Source organism: Stigmatopora nigra, chromosome 12 (genome assembly GCF_051989575.1).
Source record: "Stigmatopora nigra isolate UIUO_SnigA chromosome 12, RoL_Snig_1.1, whole genome shotgun sequence".
Taxonomy (NCBI): domain Eukaryota; kingdom Metazoa; phylum Chordata; class Actinopteri; order Syngnathiformes; family Syngnathidae; genus Stigmatopora; species Stigmatopora nigra.
This window is the reverse complement of record NC_135519.1, coordinates 12,695,924-12,715,425: the sequence shown is the minus strand read 5'-3', so window position 1 is coordinate 12,715,425 and position 19,502 is coordinate 12,695,924. Positions and strand designations below refer to the sequence as shown.

Sequence of the window (19,502 nt, the reverse complement as noted above, 5' to 3'; positions counted from 1 at the left end):
CTAAAATAATGACTTAAAATGAAATGTTCTTCATATTCATGTTGACTAAACCCAGTACTACACATTTAGAAGAACTCTGCTTAAGTCAAAATACCACCAAAAATGATTTAATCTCCATTCCGTTGGTTCAAATCCCCAAAGAGGCTCCACTAGGCCACCGAACCTCACCACTCAAAACGTAAAATGCTCTTTCCACAGGCAACGTCGTCAACGGAACCATCGGAAAACAAATGGTGGACATGTTGGTGGAATCTTCAAGCAACGTGGAGATGATCCTCAAGTTCTTCGACATGTTCCTCAAACTAAAAGACTTGACCGCTTCAGATATTTTCCACCAGTTCGACCCTGAGCGGAAGGGCTGCATCTCCAGGAAGGATTTCCAGAAAGCCACGGAACTCTCTAAGCGTTTCTCGCAGACCGAGACTCAATTCTTGCTCTCCTGCGTCGAGACAGACGAAGGCGAGATCCTGGACTACCAAGCCTTCGCCGATCGCTTCCACGAGCCGGCCAAAGACATCGGCTTCAGCATCGCCGTCCTCCTCACCAATCTGAGCGAACACATGCCCAACGACTCCAGGCTGAGGTCCTTCTTGGAGCTAGCCCAATGCGTCCTGACCTACTTTGGCCCGCATTTAGGCCGCATCGAAATTCTCGGCGGCGGAAAACGCATGGAACGCGTCTACTTCGAAATCAGCCAATCCAGTCGTGCCCAATGGGAGAAACCTCAAGTGAAGGAATCCAAAAGGCAGTTCATCTTCGACGTGGTCAACGAAGGCGGCGAAAAGGAGAAGATGGAAATGTTTGTCAACTTTTGTGAGGACACTATCTTCGAGATGCAACTAGCGGCGCAGATTTCCGGTTCGGATGGCGTGGAACGACATGGCGAAGAAGAAACGGGCTTAGGAGGAAGCCAGGAGGGACTCCTTTACTTGCTGATGTCCGTAAAAAAGTTTCATTTTTGGGAAATCCTTCTCTCGGCTGGCGCCATGTTCGGATTCCCTTTCATAATGGCGTTCTGGGGCAGTCGGCGTTTTGTCAATGGCGCCATCTGCCTGTTATATGTGGCGTTTATTAACAGTGGACTTGTCGAGGAAGCTAAGAAGATGACCGTGGCGGATCTGCTTGGAGGTTTTCTTGAACCTACGTTGGATGAGGTCACAGAGGGAGATAGTGGCGTACAACGGGCGAGGAAGCGATCTGACGCCTTTGTTTCTCGGCGCGAGAGCAAGCTAGCAAACGCTGTTAGCTCCGCCAAGGAGACTGATGTTCTTTCTGATATCTTTGGGCTCAAAGTGAGAAGGGATGGAGAAGGTTACAGACTGACGAGTGGTCATGCCGACCCGATGATTGAAAACGTCGATTCGACTTTCTTTGACGGACACCAGGGGGCGGTATTTATTTCGGAGAATTATCGAGGTGTTCGGTTCTCATTCGTTGTTGGTTCCAATAATGTTTTTGTCCTGTTTTTAGCAGATTCAGGTGGATAGAGAGGAGAAAGATGAAGATATGTCGCCGGAAAATGAAAGGTATTGGGTTCGGTTTGTGGGGAAATGATTCATATGACTGAGTAATCAGTAAAAATGAGCTTTTATTGTCGTAGATGGGAAACGCGTGAGGAGACCATGACAAAGGAGGCTGAACTGAAAGAGGCCGGGAGACTCGCGAATAAATCGGAGGAAACGGGAAGCCAGCTTTGGGCTTTTGGGGAGACGATAAGCGCTCATCGCAAGACCCTTCTTGTAAGATTAAGAAAACAAATAGATAAAGAAACTAGATGTTTTGTGCTTGAGACAATTTCCTGATTTGGTCTTTGTTTTTTCTTCTAGAATTATTTTGCCAGGACATTCTATAACATGCGATTGCTGTCCCTCTTTGTTACCTTCGCAATCAACTTCATCCTACTGTTTTATAAGGTAAGTATGAAGGAAGTTTTAATTTAAAATTATTTACATTGACACAGAACTGCTTTACCGTATTTTCCCGACTATAAGGCGCACTTAAAAGTCGGAAATTTTCTCCAAAATAGACAGGGCGCCTTATAATCCAGTGCGCCTTATATATGGAACACAATTAACATATGCCATTCATTGAGGGTGCGCCTTTAAATGTGGTGCGCCTTATAGTCGTGAAAATACGGTACTTAATTCATAATGAAAAACAAAACCAAAAGTAGCATTTTCTTTCAGCAAAGCAACTTTTTATTTCATCACAAACAAAGAACAAAAAATTCCTTTAGAGTCGCAATAATAAAACGAAAAACAACATCTTAATTAGGCATCTGTTAACACCACACTTTTTCAGATAACTAAACTAAAATAAATATAACAAGCTGTCGTCGGTGGTTAGAAATAGAGAAAAAACAAGTCAACACTTGACTAAAAAAAAAAAATGAGAAAAAGGTGCGACTTATAGTCAGGAAAAACATGATATCAAACCTGGAATGAGTTGTATTTTCACCAAGTGTTAATGTGGCGCCAATTCCTCTTCCAGGTGGTCTCCTTGCCAACGCCCCCCCAAAATAAAGTTGACTTATCTACTAAGGAAGAAGTTGATTTCATTTTAGAAGAAAGCAGTGGTTACATGGAGCCATCACTTCATCTCTTAGCCGTGGCACATACACTCATCTCCTCCTGTTGCATTTTAGGCTACTACCGCCTTAAGGTGGGTTGCTTCAAAACACTTTATTGTATGGCCCTAAAGTGGCAATTTTTGTTTTACTATTTGCCAAACACACCACGGGGGGTTAATGCCAAGTATGCTCTCGGCAGGTTCCACTCGTGATCTTTAAACGGGAGAAGGAAGTGGCCCGGAGACTCGAGTTTGACGGCTTGTACGTGACGCAACAGCCGACGGAGGAGGATGTCAAAGGCCAATGGGATCGTCTTGTTATTAACACTGGGTATGTTTTTATTTGTTTCCGAGCATTATTTTTTGCTTAGGTGGATTTTTATCTCACAATCCAGCCCCTGAATACAAAAAAATGCTATCTTTACATTATTTTGTCGCTTAGAATTCAATAAGATATTCATTTTTTTAATGATTTTTGATCTATTTGTTTTTCAGGTCATTTCCAAGTAATTACTGGGATAAGTTTGTCAAGAGAAAGGTATTTTTTGTGTTTTTTGTGGCCTAAAATATCAAAAGTAAGCAAAAAAATCAAGTCACTTAACACATACTCCTAAAAAACAAAAGGTTAAAGTGATCTCAGAATTCTTAAGCTTAATCAACAGCGTATTAATTAAAAATAAGCAGTTATTAGAATCCTCCTGCCCTTTAAAATAGTATTTTAAACTTTATGGCTTCTACTGTTTCTAAGATCAAGACCTCCTTGTTTATTTCTACACAAATATAATCATCTCAAAGTAGAAACTCCCCCATATTTGAGCCATAAAAACCAAAAAATGTCCTCATCATTGGTTGGTATCCCGCATTGTCAGCATTTGCCAGGTTACCGCAAGGTCACTGAAAAAGGAGACACCGCTTGAAGGATTGTCTGCCATGGAGTTGAGCTCTAGCCAAAAAAAGCATAGGTATTTATATTTCCAGATAAATACATTGTAAAAGCGTCTTTAAAAAGAAAAGAAAAAACATGGTATTTCATGTGAAGTCCAGCATTAAATTACTGCATGTAAGCAACCCTTCTGCTGTGTATCACCATAAGAGCCTTCTAAAAAAGTGATGTTCGTAAGTGCTTCTGGTAATCCACTTCTCATCCAACATGGCGGACGGGGGAGATTTCTTACCAGTGTGCTGGAGAGTTCATAAATCAAGTAGTAACACAATTTTTTTAAATATGGGTTAGTTTGAGGTCGCAGTGGTGCAAAATGATAAAAATGTCAGTTGTCACATGACCACTCTGCAAAAAGGCAGTATGCTATTGTACTTTAAATTGCTAATGATGGTCATAATTAAAGTATACTGCAGCAATGGGATTAGATATTATTTTTTGTTTGTTTTTGCATGTCTTTTTTTGCAGGTGATGGATAAATACGGGGAATTTTACGGCTGTGAAAAGATGAGTGAACTTTTGGGTCTGGATCAAGCGTCGCAAGACTTTAGCTCTGAGGGAACTGAGAAAAAGAATAAGCTTAGAAAAGATGCTGTCTGGCTATCTCTGTGAGTAAGAAAAAATATACTTATATGTATGTACATATCACTTTTATATTGGGGCAGTCTTTAATCCAGATGGCAAATTTTCCCTCCACAATTGTGCATTTGTGATTAACAATTAGCATGTGCTGTGTTGCTGGTATTGATATTAGTACCGTATTTTCACGACTATAAGGCGCACTTGATTATAAGGCGCAGCCTCAATGAATGACACATTTTATTTTTTTTCCATATATAAGGCGCACTGGATTATAATTCTATTTTGGAGAAAATTTAAGACTTTTAAGTGCGCCTTATAGTCGTGAAAATACAGTTCATTGCAGTTTTGAGCTAGATAATAAGTTCTTGGAAATTGACAAGGGTTTTTAAGTGAAATGTGTATTATAACCAGGCTGTCATTATTTCAGATTGAGCTCTGCTGACATCAAGTACCACGTATGGAAACTCGGAGTGATTCTGACGGACAATGTAAGACTTTATATCTTGTTCGCAATCCGCCGGAGCATAAATCCAATTTATTGCTTTTATGTGATAGTCCTCATTTGTTCACAAGTGGTAAAACGCTGATTACATTTTGATGCAAATGGACACGCTTCTCAAGCAATGAGCGTAATATCCTCTGATATTTTTTTTCCGCCTTATCTTGGTCTTCACGCCGTCTGCTGATCTGGCTTTGTCCCTTTTTGATATGTTCTCTTTCTCCTTCTACAGTCCTTCCTTTACTTGGCCTGCTACACGGCCATGTCGGTTTTGGGACACTTTAACAACTTTTTTTTCGCCGCCCACCTTTTGGACATCGCCATGGGCATCAAGACTCTTCGTACTATCCTCTCCTCCGTCACTCACAATGGAAAACAGGTGGGTGTTTGTGTTGGTGTGGTCGTTTTTGTACAACTTGTTGTTAGCATTTTAACGTACGGCAAAACTATGGTGTTTAATATGACGTTTTTTATCATTTTCCCGATTTTTTTTGGTAGTTGGTCCTGACTTTGGGCCTATTGGCTGTGGTGGTCTACCTCTACACGGTGGTGGCCTTCAATTTCTTCCGCAAATTTTACGACAAGAGCGACGAGAAGGATCTGCACGACATGAAGTGCGACGACATGCTTACAGTGAGTTAAGCCTGCATAAGGAAAGTGACTAATATTACTATTAAAAGACAAAATTTTTAAAGAACATATGTGGCCATTTTGGGTCTGTAACATTTAGTGTATAGCCTACTTGAAGCAAAATGCAGGTCCCAATAATTACGTTCTTTGTTTTTTAAGGACCAATACTTACTTTACATATATATTTTAACAAATGTAATTACAAATGAATAAAATAAATTATGCTAACCTCTCCCAGTCAAAATAGATTGGATGTTTATCCTCGGTTTTTGGTAGCTAATCAGTTAGATGAGAGCCTTGTAAAGTTTTAAACGAAAAATAACAAGTTTATGTAAAGTAATGTATTTTATTTTTGTGTTCCAACTTAAGCACGCATGGGTTCCATTGCTGTTTTTGGTTAAAAAACAAAAACAAAATATGCAGTACCCATTCTTGTAAAATAAATCCACTTGTCTATCAGCACAATCTAATGAGCTACAAAACAACTCACCGAATTCTTCCTTTTTTGCAAAGGTGTTAATGATCTATTTTGATGGATCGCGCCATTGTCATGGGCTAATTTTAATACGTGGGCGTCTACTTTCCCCATATCTTGAGAGCCACCCGCTTTAGGAGGTTCTGTCAACGTTTCCACTTGTTATTCCTCCTACCATTATTGTGCAAAATAATAGACAGCGGGATAAAAAAAGCATCTGCTCCAGCTCTAATACTATCTCATTGTTTAGCAAGTCACAACACACGCTGGCCTCCTCTGTTCCCATTTTGCAATTGCCTGACACCCGTGGACCAATGGCGCCTTTCCTTTTCTATTTTAGGAGGCAGAAATGTTCAACTGCGATAACCGTCTTTTTAAACGTTTGCCATCCACTCTTTTCACAAAGGTGGAACACCAATACCTTGACATACGAGTTTCCAAAGCCATCATTGTCATTATAGACAACGTAATTGGGGAAAATGTCTTAACTTTTTGAGATACGAGGAAAATTCAGAGCAAATTTTCGCCTTGAGATACGAGACAAATTTGAGATATGAGCATACCAGAATTTGAGATACGAGCATACCAGAATTTGAGATACATGCATACCAGAATTTGAGATACGAGCATACCAGAATTTGAGATACGAGCATACCAGAATTTGAGATACGAGCATACCACAATTTGAGATTCGAGCATCCCACAATTTGAGATACGAGCAAACCAGAATTTGAGTTACGAGCATACCAAAATTTGAGATACGAGCATACCAGATGGTTCCCAATGCGTGGTCATCCTGTTTTTGGTGTTTTTTTTCAGAGGATGGGAACCGATTAATTTGTATTTAGTCATTTTCTATGGGAAAAATTGATTTGAGATATGAGTAAATTTGCATACTCGTTCAGCTCGTATCTCAAGGCATTACTGTACTTCTATATGTATATTTGGAATGTTAGTAGCGCATTACATAGTTCACTGCTATGCCAATTCAATAATCCCTATAGAAAATTACATTAAGCTATTTCTCTTTTGTTTTTAGTGAAAAAGATTTGGTGTGATACTTTGGAAACTTCCCTATGTACTATTTAAAGTCATTGTGTAGTTTTCTTTTCCTCAAAGTAATGTCCTTGGCTTGTTGAACCAAGTTATCATACTTGCTAGGCAACCAGACTTTTAAGTCGTCTTGCTTCGTGCATTTCCACAAAATCCTTTTGGGGTTTTGTAGTCAAAAAAAAGCCAAGAATATTGATTACAGTCCTCTGTGAAAACAGAATAGGAAGGCCGGCAGCGAATAGTAATCATAAAGTGGAAACTCAAGTCATCCTTGATTTTCTATTTATTTCAGTGCTACATGTTCCACATGTACGTGGGAGTCCGTGCCGGTGGGGGGATCGGAGACGAGATTGAAGACCCCGCCGGTGATGACTTTGAAGTGGAACGTATCGTCTTTGACATCACCTTTTTCTTCTTTGTCGTCGTCATCCTGCTGGCTATCATTCAAGGTGAGTGGGACGTCGAGTGGCTTTTCTAAAGAGTCACTTTACAAAAAAACTATGTGCGTCAATGCCTGGTTAATGTCATGGAAATGGACCTGAAAAACGATAAAGATTGCTTGTTTTGGGGGGAGAAAAATGTCACTTGTTTTGCATCAACTGTGACAAAAAGATGCTTAATAAATGCACTTTTCGGAGTCCATAAATTTAAACAAAAGAAACATGTCTGTTTTTCCCCCAGGCTTGATAATTGATGCCTTTGGCGAGCTGCGTGACCAGCAGGAGCAGGTGAAGAAGGACATGGAGGTGAGAAACAATGCAAACACTCCATTTTAGTTCATGATAGCTTTCCAAACGACACGTTTTCTGACGTTTTCTGAAAGTTAAAAATGACTACATGACTTTGTATTACAAACAAATCGTCTCCTAATATGTTTCCATGCTAAAAATACTCTGGATTTTTCACCGCCTTCACCCCAGGATGCACTCAAAAGCCAAATGCTGCGTATGATTGGAGCATTTGAGCAGAGAATACAAATGATCTGTAAAAACCTGGCAGCTTTTCCCCCAGTTCAATTTGTTCCTCCATCTTTCTGCCATTGAAAAGAGGAAACAACTTTCTTACCATTGGCTTTCCCCTACAGACTGAACACTCTGACCGAATCCCATGCGTCAATTCTTAACATTTATTTCTCTCTTCTTCCCTGCAGACCAAGTGTTTCATCTGTGGGATAGGAAATGAATACTTTGATAAAGTTCCTCATGGATTTGAGACTCACACTTTGCAGGAACACAACTTGGCCAACTATCTGTGAGTAAGCCTGAAAAACATATTTTACTTTACTACACTACACTTTGTCTTTATGTGTGTTGTCATCACCATTGGTCTTTACGAGAGGACTAACATTTGGTTGTACTGCATTTATTATACTGTGCACGTTACCTCCTTGATCTCAGTAGTTGGACCTAAACACTAGTTCCCTAAGGTTGGTACTTTTCAGGCAAGTTTTGATGTCCCTTAATTGATTTAGAGACTAAATCCTGACTCAAATGAACACATCATGAACTAATACACCATCCGAATGCCCGTTAGCACGATTTGCACGATGGATAGCAGGACTGGCACGTCACAATGGAGGTGGATAAGAAGGGTGATTTGTTCTGGCGTATCTATTTTTACAGGTTTTTCTTGATGTACCTCATTAACAAAGACGAAACTGAACACACGGGACAGGTATTGTCGCGTTCTTTTCCAATTCAATCACGATTGCTGTTTTTCGGGTGCTTGGATTTTTGGTCGCCGGTCAAATGGTGACAGAGTTTACTGTTGAAACCTCTCAAAATTATATTTATGTGAGAGTTTAATGTCTAAATATCTACTGTTCGCAACAGTACCTAAATATTAAACAGTGCTTGGATATTAAACAGTACTTAGATATTAAACAGCACTTAGATATTAAACAGCACTTAGATATGAAACAGTACATAGATATTAAACAGTACTTAAATATTAAACAGTACTTAGACATTAAACAGTACTTATATATTAAGCAGCACTTATATATTTAACAGCACTTCGATATTAAACAGTACTTAGACATTAAACAGTACTTATATATTAAACAGCACTTACATATTAAACAGTACTTACATATTAAACAGTACTTAGATATTAAACTTCTCTTTTAGATTAAACTCTCTCATGAATATCATTTTGACAATTTGACCGGCGACCAAACGTCCGGTCACGGTTTTTCAAGGCAATTTGTGAGACTAGAACCCCATCAAGGCCTTTTCCCACCAAATATAAAGGAAAAAATCAAATCTCCATTCCCAGAAAAGCACTGTACAGTGAAGGTGGTGTGATATGCCCAAAATTGAAGACTCATTCTCTCCCCATGTTGAAATAGGAATCCTATGTGTGGAAAATGTACCAGGAGCGTTGCTGGGAATTCTTTCCTGTGGGAGACTGTTTCCGTAAGCAATACGAAGATCAACTGGGATGAAAAGAAAATAGGCGTCTTTCTAGATAATTCCATCACAACAAAAGCCCTGAGCCGTCACAATGTCTGGATTAACTGTAATTTGGTGCGGTCGCCATCGATTTGCTTCTTTGTCGCTTTGATTGGAGAATAAATTGTCCTTAGCAGTGATGCAATGTCATCATTTAGCATTGAAGAAATGGAAGCAAAATCGTTTCCCTTCCCTAACATGTCCAAAAAGTCATTGTTTCTCTCCACAGGGTATTTTTAAATGCCAAAAGAAACTTTCACAAAGAGTGTGCATGTCTGTAAAACTCATGTTTTGTGAGCAAAGTCATTTGTATCGCTAATCGCAGCCTTCCAAGCCTCTACCCCTAAAGAGACATTCAGATAAACACTCTCCCCATGGCATTTCTTCTCTGGTATACTTTCATCCGGGGACAAAATTTGACAAATAACCTAGAACTAACGTCATGACAAAACTAGATCCGACAACTGGTCGTCAATCTTCGGTTTGAAGAAGAAAAAGACTTATTTTTTGGGAATTATGAAAAGGAAGTATGAGTTATTTAGTCTGGTTTCTTACAAAATGAATGGATTTGATTGGTGATGGACATTTTATTTGATTTTATTTCTTGAGTCAATCTCAGAAAGTGAAAAAGTACAATGTTATCTTTTAGTATTGTTAATTTGGAAGGATCATTTGTAGAAAAGCGACTTTCTGGAATGACAAGTGACGCCATGTTTAAATAAAGAGAACAGAGGCCTACTATAAAAACATACTATTGTTCCAGGTACCCCAGAATCATTCTTAAAGTCTGGGACCTCTACGGGATTCATATTGAAAACCTCAGTTGACCATTTGTCCTGTCATTTTTTTTTTTGGTCTGGTCTTTAAGCAGCAGGGTGGAAACCTCTCTCGTCTCCTCAAAAATCCCATTTCACTTTGGGTTGAATCCCCAAGGGAGGGTTTAAAAAAACTAAAATGGCAAAGGAAATAACACACTATCATATTTTTGATCTTGTCAAAATTTGTGCGGGTAAAATACGGCTTTAATTATTGACAATTCGGCCATTTTAATTGCAATCGGTTTAATGTAATGGACCATTTAGCATGTAGCTATACTTTACCTGCTTATTTCTAGTAGTCATTTATATTTAAAATCATTCATTTAAATGCTGTAGTACTTTTTATTTTATGTCGACAGCGCTGCATGTATTTGGAAGACATTGTGCGAAAGCCTCAATAACAATCAGCGGGTTCCGGTGACTTAACTTTAAGGCAAGACTGTATGAATTGAAAAAGGTATGTGCCAAGTTTCTCATTCCATCCCGCCAGATGAATCTGGCTTTAGTTGAATTTATCACGGCTGCCCGAAATGTGATCAGTAGGACAACGATAACAGTATGTGACACGTGTTGGCGGGGATACTGATTACAATTCCCCTCCAAGCACATATTGCAAGCTGTCTGTCTGTCTCGGTCATATTCTTCAACCAATGAGTGCCTGACTGAAGACACGGCTGTGAAATATTCAACATTTATTTTGACGTGTGTAAGTGAAAGGCCGGGTGACAGTCGCACAAGGCTACCAATCGCTCATGATATGAGACGACGGATAAATGTAATGGCGGAGGAGGGAAATATAAAAGATCTGACCTGACCCTGAGTAGATGGGAATTTAGTTAAAAGTAATGTATGTAGAAAAACTACTTGATTTTTAATGTGTTTTTGAAATGCTTGATTTAAAAATGATAAATTTGACCTATTTTTTCTTTACCAAAAAGAAATATACAATTATTTCTCATTAGAAATAATCTAAATTGAGCAAAGTATTTTTTTTATTCGACTCCATCTGCTAGTATGTAGTAGTATGTAGAAAAATACTGCTTTTCATTTAGCTTAATTGCATTAATGGCAGCCTTACACTTCTCTTGACTAAGAAATAGTACTATGACAGTAATTTGTTGCAGATATTTTTCATATTTTTTATTAGTACAGTAGTAAACAAATAAATACTACAATTATTTGCATGCAAAACTTCCTAATGTACCATTTTCAATATAACAGTAAAACCCAAGTGCCTAATGTAACACACAACTGCAAGACAGGTGCGCAGACAAAGTTGTGGGCGGAGCCAAGGGCACGGAACTACAAGACAGGTGCGCAGACAAAGTTGTGGGCGGAGCCAAGGGCACGGACGCAGGTAGGATTCGAAAACGGGTCCAAAAAACAAGCAACTCAGGTAGCAACTAAAAAACTCGGTATGGAAATACTAAATTATTGACAAAAGAAAGTCTGACTCGGACAAAGATGCAACAAGACGGAACAGAATCAATCCATGTCATTCTAATCCTTACTATCTATATCTTTACTGTCATGTCGGTAAAATAATGAAAGCCGACTCTATACATAACCATCCTAATGATGTATAATCCTACGATAATTACGAGATGTTTTCAGGCCAGAGTTGCTGTAGCCGACAAGCGATTCTAAACCGATGTGACGGCTACGATGCGCTGATAAATGAACGTAGCTTTATTTATCATCCCCGCTCTATGTTAAATCAATAGAATCTGGATCATAGCTGGCGGCTCTACATTATTCAGCCCTTCTGATAGTATACGTGAGAAGCAATTGAGACGGAGGGCTTGAGCTTGGCACATGACAGATGGATATGCACGCTAGATGATTACACACGGTCTTGAATATTGCCTCAGACGCTCTCCGTCATTCTGAAGATGTCGCCTTTGCGACCCTTAAATCTATCATGGAAGCGGAACCCGTGCTGTAAATCAATGTGAGGTGACCAGAGGGGGAAGGAGAGATGAGACTAGGATGGGATGGAAGTGTTGGTGGGCAGTCATACCTGATTTTTTTGTTGCTTTTGTAAGCTATTGTCTGCCTGTTTCATTAGATCACATGATGCCCAGTTTGATACTCTGCAGGGGGGTTGGCGGCTAGTTGTGGCGTTTAGATTGAGATCCCTGCTGGTGGTTTCATGGAGGTGGAAATGCGAGGGTTTGATGATGACTATTTGAGTTTTTGGTCGCGGATTGACAATACAGAAACACTTAAAGTCCAGAAGGGTGATCGGTTCAGTTTAAAGTAAAGGTGTCAAAGTGGTAGTCCGGGGGCAAAATTTGGCCCGCCACATCATTTTGTGTGGCCCGGGTAGGTAAATTATGAGTGCTGACTTTCTGTTTTAGGATCAAATTAAAATGAAGAGTATAGATGTATATTACATTTTCGGATTTTCCCCCTTTTAAATCAATAATTGTAATTTTTTAAAATCATTTTTTCCTGTTTTTAGTTCAAAAATCATTTTGTAAAATCTAAAAATATATTTAAAAAAAGCTCAAATAAACATTGTTTTAGATCTATAAAAAACGGAATATTTATGAGCCTTTAATCCAGTTCATTTAATCCATTTATAAAAAATATATATTTTCTGTTTTCCACTTTAATATGGAATATAATGATTGAAATAGATTTTTTTTTACTAATAAGAAAAATAATCAGGTAGGTCATTTTGGGGAAATCATCCAGCACTCTCAAGAATAAAAAACATATTATATTAAGCTCCAGTGAGGCTAAAGATAATTTTCATATTGCTCTACATTGGCTTTTTAATTATTCATGTATATACTGTCGACGCTTATGTACTATAATGTTTAAAGTTACATTACTGATTCATTTTCCAAGACATAACATTCATCTACATCCCCAAAAATGAAAATGACCAAGATAATGCATTTTTAATCCGTTTCTAAGGGGAATTCCAGCATAATTTAATTCATCAGTTACAATAGATCGATTCATGCATATTTAAATACTTTATGGTAAACATTTGATTAACTTTAGGGGGGGAAAAAAACATTGTTTATGCAACTATTGACTATAACTGTATGCACTATTGAATTGTTTTATCAATAAATTAAGAGCCATAGAGACAAAGGCCAGTAAAATCTGGACTTCTGAGACTTCTAAGAATAAGTAGAGAAATTGTTTTTATTTTTTTTGGAAGATGGGTATTGTTTCCTGACCTGTTCTTTCTCATTACTGTTTTAATTTTTTTGCACAGAGTATCCCTTCTCTAGTAAACATGCATTAGGAGTAGTGATGAGAGAAAGCATCCTGCAAATTACCATTTAGATTGGACAATAGTATGCCAAGAAAGACCTGGATTAGTTGGGCCAAGTCAGAATAGGAATAGTGCATGGCTTAGAGAGACCAGTCAGGAGATACTTTTTGGGGCGAAAGCATCATCACTTGTCGGCCATTTCTCTTTTCTTATCCAGGAATACGTGAGCGCCAACATTTGAACGGAGACAGGTGCCGTCTTGAATAATTGAGGATGGGAAATTAGCTCACTCGGGGCTCAAGTCGTTGCGGTTTCGGAATGACCCATTTTTCCCACTCTTGTCATGGGGAGTTAAAAAAAAGAGGAGTAAAAGGTGCCGTAATGTGACAAAAGATGAGGCAAACTACATTTAATCAATACTTAGTATAATACGTACTTGGTACTTGTTCTTTGCTGATGGTTGTTCTTTAAATATTCTATTCTTAATTTCAGTTTAAGTTGATTATACAATATATAACATTGTTCCATGTTTATCAATGAAAGGGAGGAAGGATCATTTACTTTTAGGGCTATTATGAAAGTCCTTTCCCAAGAGAAGGTCTGATAACCAAGTGTCAAATTTGTATGCTGCTCATCTTTTGCCACAGTTGACTTCTCCAAACCTATTAATTGTGGTAAAGCATGCTAATTTGTTCCTTTTTGGCACGGCAGATGAATGGAGTTCAAGTGGGGCTTCGTTAGTGTGGCCATCTGGGATTGGTCCTCTTGAACTGCTACGTCCCACAACACAGGTAGATTTCAATTTGGATTGTCATTTCATACAAATATGTTGCATTTTTCACCTTTCGACATGCAAATAGCATTCAAATTTATGGATAAATAGATGCAAATTTGGGAATCTTAACCGCAACGGTCATGATTTGAATAGTCGGTAAATTTAATTTGTGTGGACGAGACATGGGAGTTCCACAATTTTGATTGGTTGTTCGTTTTGTTGTGACATGTGATTGGCTGGCAACTATTTGAAATTTTCATTATTGTCAAAATATTTCAGAAACACCAAACACCAACTTTTCATAATGGCAAAATAATACTAATTTATTATGTTGACTACTAGTTAATTATTAAGTTGACTACTACTTAATTATTAAGTTGACTACTACTTAATTATTAAGTTGACTACTACTTAATTATTATGTTGACTATTACTTATTTATTATGTTGACTACTACTTATTTATTAAGTTGGCTACTACTTAATTATTATGTTGACTACTACTTAATTATTATGTTGACTACTACTTAATTATTATGTTGACTACTACTTAATTATTATGTTGACTACTACTTAATTATTATGTTGACTACTACTTATTTATCATGTTGACTACTTCTTTATTACTTATTTAGTGATTATTTATTCATTAGTTATTATTATTTATTGATTTTTTATAATGTTGATTACTTATCTATTGAATATTTATCATTTATTGATTTTTTTCCTGCTTGTTGTTGTAGTTATTTGTGCACTTCCCTACTTATTTATCGTGTTGACTACTTTTTATGAGTTTAGTGATAATTCATTTATTATTTATTTGTCTGTTCATTTCTTTTTGTTATTTTTGCACTTTGTGTCGAGGCTTTAAATCTCATTATACTTGTATAATGACAATAAAAACATTTAATTCAATTCAATTTAAGTAAATCCAGTGAAGTTAGGATAATAATTAGTTTTAAAGGAACGTTGGAGTGAAGAATTTAAAGTAAAAATATTTTTTCACCAATAACTTAAGCGTCACATGAGCAGGATTTTGAACCTCCTCCATGAACGCCATTAAATTGATCTTAATGCGTCTGCTGAGATTGCATTATGATGATTGGCACAGGAGGTGATGAGAATACCGAGCTAATTGGCCCACTCGCACAACCCAAATTAGGGGGGAGTGCATCATATCTCTTTGTCCCCGTAATAAGAAACACAAACATTACACTCAGACATGTTTGTTTTGCTGAGATGTCGCTGGATTCATTTACAATTCTCCAAAAAAATTAAATAATTGTTCCCCAAAAAACACTTTGACTGTGATTGCTAAAAAAACATGTTGTTTTCCAAGAATCTCCAACTCGCTTTTAACATAATGACTTGGATAAACAAACAATTTCAAGAAAGTTTAACTCAATAAGACGAAAAATGTATTAATTCCTAATTAACAGCCCAAAAAAATGAAGTGTTTTTCTGTCAAAATGTTCATTTTAACTCGAGTTGAACTTTTTGTAGAGATATTTTGTTGTTGTCCGTAATGGTTTCTGTATTTGACCTGGCATTTGTTTTGATTTGTTTCCATCTCTGAACGTCGTCTTAAGGGGGATTTCGATCCAGGACCACTTTTCTTGTAATAAGAGGAAAAGCTGTTAAAATCTTAATACTTTTTTGGGCTTGCACGTCTGCCAGCTTTTCAGACTCAAAAGCTATCTAAGCATGAAGAATTCATGAATGTGCCTCAGTTTGGGAGTCTATGAGCTAGCCCAGTGCTGTCAAGTGTCCTCCATATTTCTTTCAAATCATAGTATTTGACATGGCATCACTCATAAAAAATTAAATAAAAAAAAGAGCACTCATGCGCGAGAAAAGAAGACGTTTCAAGAATATTTATTATCTTACAGTGGGCTAATTTACAGAAAGAGTAGTAGAACAGGGACGATATTTATGTTACTAACATGCATCTGTATTTACTGTGTTAGCAGAGGGAGTTTGATGTCGAGGTGGGATGCCCCAGGGCTCCGCCCCCAGCCTCTTTTGGTTTCCCACGGTGACGGATGGACTGACAGACGGAGTGAGACGGGAAGGATAATGGGATGTCTGAAGATGATATGCTACCAGGGAGATGGTAGATGAGAACTTGTTTTGTTAATTGTTGTTTTTGTGTGTATTTGGGGTGCTCGGACGTTTGGTCGCCGGTCTTTTGGTCACCGGTCAAATGGTGACTAAGAGCTTACTGTTGAAACCAGCTCTCGAAATTATATTCATGAGAGAGAGTTTAATATCTAAAAGAAAAAGTTTAATATCTAAAAGAGAGAGAGTTTAATATCTAAAAGAGAGAGTTTAATATCTAAAAGAGAAAGTTTAATATCTAAAAGAGAGAGTTTAATATCCAAGTACTGTTTAATATCCAAGTACTGTTTAATATCTAAGTGCTGTTTAATATCGAAGTACTGTTTAATATCTAAGTACTGTTTAATATTTAAGTACTTTTTAATATCTAAGTACTGTTTAATATCTAAGTACTGTTTAATATTTAAGTACTGTTTAATATCTAAGTACATTTGACCGGCGACCAAAAGACCAGCGACTAAACGTCCGGTCACGATATTTGGGTATACACACAGGTAATGGCTGCTGAGTTTATTTTTGTGACTTTGAGGGTCATATCTGTCTTTTGTGGATCAAGTATGCACACATATTTTGTCTAAAAATGGACAAAGTGTACTGCTGTAGGTTTATTAATTAGCTAATTACTCCGTGGTGATGATGATCAAATTGCTGTCTAATCTGGCCTTTGTTCCGACATGCTGACTGGCGTCAGACGGTCAAGAAGCGCAGCCCTGGCGTTCCTCGCCGGGCTGGTGCAGCTGCTCCGATTTTTATCGGATTTAATGAAGAGGAATTTGACATCTTGCGGAGCTTCTAAAGTGCTTGGATGGGATAGGCCCAGACGGAAATTGCATTTGGATGCCGACAGATCTTTTGATGGGGTGACGCGGTAAAGAGATGAGGCCCTTTTTACCACGCATTATTCTATTCCTACATCGAAAATCCTTCGTATTTTGGGTTTGCCCGGCAACTGAATTTCTTTTTACACTATTTTGATCTTCTTTTAGGCAAAAAAAAGTGAAACGATAGTCAATTTTCCCTGTAAATTCTTTGATTTTCATCAAAATGGCCCACACAGTAAAAGATTTGGACACAATTCCGAGCCCCAAAGTTCAAACACCATGTTTTGACCAATGTTCTAAAATTCAGACTAATACGAACACGGCTTAGGACTTATTTTTTATCTTCCACGTGAACATGTGGGATGAAAAGATGACTATACAAGGCAAAAAAAATAAAATATTGCAAGCCGACTGAGAACAAAAGCGTAAGGTGATGGAGCGAAAGCCAACGATAAGAATATTTCAACACATGATTTGGTATTCATTCACTTAACACATGCGTGAAGCACTCAGATCAAATATGGGAGTGGAGGGAAGCACTGGAGGGAGGGAGTTACTGATTATTTTCCTGGAAACAAATTAATTGCCAGAGTAGAAAACGTGAGGAGTTCAGGGATAAGTGCTTTTCATTGGGATGCTTCAGAAATAATGTTATGACTGACAATGGGCTTTTCTCTCCTAACATCTGCGTTTAGGTATATGTGTTCTTCATTCTTATAATCACGGGTTGAAATGGGTTTTAAATTTAATGGTGAAATGTAGTGAAGGGACAAAATCACAGAGAAGTATTAAGGGTATTTGTCATGGTTTTTGTTGGGGTTTTTCATCACTTGTCTCCTTGTGATTGGTCGTTGTTTCCAACAGTTTTGGTTAACAGTTGTCCCTATATTTGGTCATTCTTTGTTGATTTTTTTTGTGTTTCTGGTCTAACCTTGTTTCTGGTTTGTTTTGTTTGTTACTCTAGGTACTACAGGTGTGAAAGTGGCGGCCCGTGGGCCAGATCTGGCCCACCGCATCATGTTGTGTGGCCCGAGAAAGTAAATGAGTGTTTTATGATGAAATTCAAATGAAGATTGTAAATTATTTCTTGTTTCCTCATCTTAAATCAACAATTGCAGAAATTTATACTAATTTGAATGTCCAAAAACGATCGAAAAAGCTGTCAATTTATTATTCAATTAATTTTGGCAGCCTAGTTGGAGGACATAAAGGCCCTCTGGATTTTATCGAAAATACCATGTGGCCCGCGACAAAAAATGAGTTTGACACCCCTGCTTTAGGTTTTAGTTTACATTTATATTTTTTTGGAACTCTCACTTCTTTGGAAAAAGTAGAAAACCAAATATTCTGAATTTTGGGGTAAATGTTCATATAGTATGAGATTTGTAATCATCCTAATCCCTTAATTTACCTGGCTATTTTATCTAGAGGAATTCATTGATCAAAGATGGGAATCAAACCCAGCAACCCGACTAAAAGGCAAGCACGCGCTCACCACGCGTACCTACGATTACACCGTAATCCTATTAAATAAACATGAGAAAATCCTTTTTTTGCGCAGGTATGGATGGAGCAGACTGGAACTTATTCCCAAGTTTTCCACTTCCTCTGCGATTTATCTGATGTGGTGTTGACACTCTCCCGAGATTGAGGACTGCAAAGGAGAAGGGCGTCCGGCGTCCGTGCGAGGGTAAACTGGCTTATCGCTGTGTTCACGGCACTCTCGCTGGAGTCACAGTGTGTGAAATTGCAGGAAAGTCAACGTGGACGGACGCAGGGAGAAGGCCAGGGAGTCTGTTTATAGAAAGCTGCTGAGTTTGTCTCAATTGGACTGTGTCCACCTCTTCCTCCGACACTCATCCGTCTCGCAAACTTCTGTTGACTAGTGTGTCCTTGTACCCATATTTTATTATTCTGTTGAAGACATTAATAGTGTTGTTGTTGTTTTTTTAGGAAATTTCAAGTCTTGATTCAAGCTCAACTCCAGATTTGACAGAGTTTACTGTTGAAACCAGCTCTCAAAATTATATTCATGAGAGAGTTTAATATCTAAGTACAGTTTAATATCTAAGTACTGTTTAATATCTAAGTACAGTTTAATATCTAAGAAAGAGTTTAATATCTAAGAAAGAGTTTTATCTAAGTAATTTTTAATATCTAAGTACTGTTTAAGATCCAAGTACTGTTTAATATCAAAGTACTCTTTAATATCTGAGTACTGTTTAATATCTAAGTACTGTTTAATATCTAATTACTGTTTAATAGCTAAGTACTCTTTAATATCTAAGTACTGTTTCATATCTAAGTACTGTTTAATATCTAAGTATACTGTTTAATATCTAAGTACTGTTTAATATCTAAGTACTGTTTAATATCTAAGTACTGTTTCATATCTAAGTACACTGTTTAATACCTAAGTATACTGTTTAATATCTAAGTATACTGTTTAATATCTAAGTACTGTTTAATATCTAAGAGAGAGAGTTTAATATCTAAGTACTGTTTAATATCTAAGTACTGTTGAAACCAGCTCTCA

General features: G+C 37.6%; 1 protein-coding gene and 1 long non-coding RNA gene across 2 annotated transcripts in view; both read left to right on the top strand.

The window, feature by feature from the left end:
- ryr2b (ryanodine receptor 2b (cardiac)) overlaps positions 1-9,294 on the top strand; it is a 51,318-nt gene extending 42,024 nt beyond the window's left edge. The window contains exons 89-104 of the mRNA XM_077730118.1: positions 199-1,391; positions 1,474-1,526; positions 1,601-1,739; positions 1,827-1,913; positions 2,491-2,661; positions 2,769-2,899; positions 3,064-3,106; positions 3,977-4,116; positions 4,518-4,578; positions 4,822-4,968; positions 5,088-5,222; positions 7,040-7,196; positions 7,429-7,493; positions 7,898-7,998; positions 8,370-8,421; positions 9,098-9,294. Of these exons, the coding sequence (XP_077586244.1) occupies positions 199-1,391; positions 1,474-1,526; positions 1,601-1,739; positions 1,827-1,913; positions 2,491-2,661; positions 2,769-2,899; positions 3,064-3,106; positions 3,977-4,116; positions 4,518-4,578; positions 4,822-4,968; positions 5,088-5,222; positions 7,040-7,196; positions 7,429-7,493; positions 7,898-7,998; positions 8,370-8,421; positions 9,098-9,193 (2,771 nt within the window). The 3' untranslated portion in view covers positions 9,194-9,294. The remainder of the gene's footprint in view (positions 1-198; positions 1,392-1,473; positions 1,527-1,600; positions 1,740-1,826; positions 1,914-2,490; positions 2,662-2,768; positions 2,900-3,063; positions 3,107-3,976; positions 4,117-4,517; positions 4,579-4,821; positions 4,969-5,087; positions 5,223-7,039; positions 7,197-7,428; positions 7,494-7,897; positions 7,999-8,369; positions 8,422-9,097) is intronic.
- Positions 9,295-11,252: 1,958 nt separating this feature from the next.
- Positions 11,253-18,822, top strand: LOC144205095 (uncharacterized). The gene is made up of 6 exons (XR_013328003.1): positions 11,253-11,375; positions 13,965-14,044; positions 15,995-16,140; positions 17,931-18,003; positions 18,528-18,656; positions 18,720-18,822. It is a non-coding gene; the product is annotated as an uncharacterized LOC144205095 (long non-coding RNA).
- The last annotated feature ends 680 nt before the right edge of the window (positions 18,823-19,502 follow it).